This window comes from Ictalurus furcatus, chromosome 18, assembly GCF_023375685.1.
Source record: "Ictalurus furcatus strain D&B chromosome 18, Billie_1.0, whole genome shotgun sequence".
Lineage (NCBI taxonomy): Eukaryota > Metazoa > Chordata > Actinopteri > Siluriformes > Ictaluridae > Ictalurus > Ictalurus furcatus.
In genome coordinates this window covers 7,314,795-7,317,500 of record NC_071272.1, presented here as the reverse complement: position 1 = coordinate 7,317,500, position 2,706 = coordinate 7,314,795, and the positions used below count along the sequence as shown (strand labels likewise).

Genomic DNA, 2,706 nt, shown 5'->3' with positions numbered 1-2,706 from the left:
CATCAGAGCACTCAGCATTTCTCTATTTATTATTTCATCTGATTTAGCAAAGCGATTCAAATAAAATAAAATAAAAAACGCGAACAATAGAAAGACGCAGTTTCTGTGAACCATCATGAACACGGCCAGAACAACATAACACTGGTGTGTGTGTGTGTGTGTGTGTTTAAATGTCGCATCGTATTTTAGAGTTTGCACTAAAACCCTGAGTCGCTTTTTAAAGTTAGAGAAGACAAAATTTAGAAAACGTCAACAAACGCACGAGTTAAAAAATATGAAAAAAATATGAAGAAGGACAGTGTTTCTTAAATAATTTGTTTGTATACAAATAACCTATATAGGCCTGTATATTCTTTTCTCAAAAGCGCCGACGATAAATATAATTCTACAAGCATTCTAATCCCGTGAGCTGAGCTATCAAATTAGTAAACATTATGAAACGCTGTGGTTTTTTTCTTGTCAATTGATATTGATCATAATTATCGACCAATAAAGGTGTTCAGTGAATTAAAATAAATATCACGCGATTTTTAGATTATTGCATTCTTGAATTTGTTTTTGTCCTCGATGGCGAAGACGATGATGATGATGATGATATTATTATTGTTGTTGTTGTTGTTGTTGTTGTTATTATTATTATTATTAGGCAATCATTGCATTAACCTACTGAGAGGAATGTTGTTTGGTTTTGTTAAAAGAAGAAGAAGAAGAAGAAGAAAATAAACGCCTTTGTTTATTTTTACCTGCAAGCCTTAGCGCGGACATCCTCTGAAACTCGGGCTCCTGCAGCCACTTCCACATGCGACGGAAGGTCTCCCGGCCCGATTTAAGTTTACTCCACGGCTTGGGGTTGCGCAGCAGGTCGGACAGCGTGCCTTGCGAGCGGCACAACACGCGCTGAGCGAAGATGGCCTGCGGGATGCTATAGCGCTTCAGCTCGGCGGTGATGCGCTGCGCCACTTCCTTGGTGTTGATCTCCTCGAGCTGCTGCTGGTGCTGCTGCTGATGGTGCTGCGCCCCCGCGCCGCCGTTACCGGAGGAGGAGGAGGAGGAAGAGGAGGAGGGTGGCCTGTCCCGGCCGGACGCCGCCAGCACGGGCGCATGAGGGTGTGGGTGATGCACCGCGGCGCCGGGGTGCATGCCGTTTAGATGTGGCGGCATCATGCTCGCCACGGGTCCGCCGAGGCCTCGGGACAGGTGCTGCTGGTCCCCACGGGCCAGCATGGCTGCGTGCGCATCAAAGTTGGAGCCCAGCATCTTATCGTGGCCGCCGCCGGTGTTGCCGCCGTAGCCATGCAGGCTCTGCTGCGCGCCGTGCACCGAACCTAAGCCGTTACCGAGCGGACTCAGGCTCGGCGCTACGGCGCTCATGTCCTTATGGTACGCGCTGTAGAGGTTGTTCATACCCGGTAGAGCACGGTCGTCCCGCATCAGCGTGAAACTCCCGCTCACGTTGCCCGAGAGCCGCTGGTGGTGGTGATGGTGGTGATGATGGTGGTGGTGATGGTGAGGATGGTGGAACTTGTCCGATACCGTGGAAATAGGCGGCAAAGGTTGCAAAGGGGTGAGCGTGGTATAGGTGCCGCTCATGCCCATACCGGGAGGTGACGTGTCGCAGGGCACGCTCATGCTCATCCCGTGATGGAGCGGCAGAGACAGCTCGGCTCGGTACTCTCCCGTGCCCTCCAGTATGGTCGCCATGCCGGACACCATGGCTGAGCGCGACGCCAGGTCCTGGTGTATCCGCAACGACGACGACGACGACGTGGAAGTGGTGGTGTTGCTGCTGCGTGCGTGATGCGGGCTGTGGCCGCTCATCAGCTCGTGCTCATGGCCGCTCGCGCTCAGCGCGCCGTGCAGGCCGCCCATGCCATCCATTGTCATCTCCGGGTTCATGGCGAAAGCATCCAGATCCTCCTTGGCCAGGCATCGATAGGCGTTGTAGGCAGTCTTCATTCAGTCCATTGATGTATATAATGCTTCTTTTTTTGTGTGTCTCTGTGCACAGGAATGATTTTGTTATCCTTTTCTTTTTTCCCTTAAGGCCTCTCGGTTTTTTCCCCCTCCTTTTATAAATAAAAAAAAACCAAAACAATATCGGTGTTGTGTCTCAGACGGGCCAGCGCTGATTTCTCCCCATGTCCGACCCTCTCCTCCTCCTGCGGATTCTGCTCTAGCAGCTGGATTTGTGCAGGATGGGATTTGCTCTGCTTAGTTTTGCTGCAGCCAACCCTGATGAAATGGGCGGGGTTTTCTGTATTTTGCTCTCTCCCCCCCCACCCCTCTTCTATCTGAAGGACAGGTTGAAATATCCAATCACATTGTAGTGCCAGGATGAAATGACCTGAAAGGACCGCCCCCTTATGGCCTGGTGTCCAATCGCAGGCTGCGGTGAGCTTGTGTGGAGATTTGTAAACCAAGTTCCTGTGTTATAGAGGCAAAATAAAGATATTTAAAAAGAAAACTTCGAATTAGTAACATTTAACTGCTACATTTAATAATTAATGTTGTGAATAAAAGTTTATTTTTCATTATAAAAAAAAAGCAAAACAGTAATACAATTTAAATTACTAAAATGTTAAGGCCACTACACTCACCAGAATTTATATATATATATATATATATATATATATATATATATATATATATATATATATATATATATATATATATATATATAAATGAAAAACTCCAAATCCATTTTTC

General features: G+C 47.3%; 1 protein-coding gene across 1 annotated transcript in view; it reads right to left on the bottom strand.

The window, feature by feature from the left end:
• Window positions 1-2,318, bottom strand: part of onecut2 (one cut homeobox 2) — a 31,489-nt gene extending 29,171 nt beyond the window's left edge. Inside the window, exon 1 of the mRNA XM_053648096.1 lies at window positions 744-2,318. Coding sequence (XP_053504071.1) covers window positions 744-1,956 — 1,213 coding nt within the window. The 5' untranslated portion in view covers window positions 1,957-2,318. The remainder of the gene's footprint in view (window positions 1-743) is intronic.
• Between the last annotated feature and the right edge of the window lie 388 nt (window positions 2,319-2,706).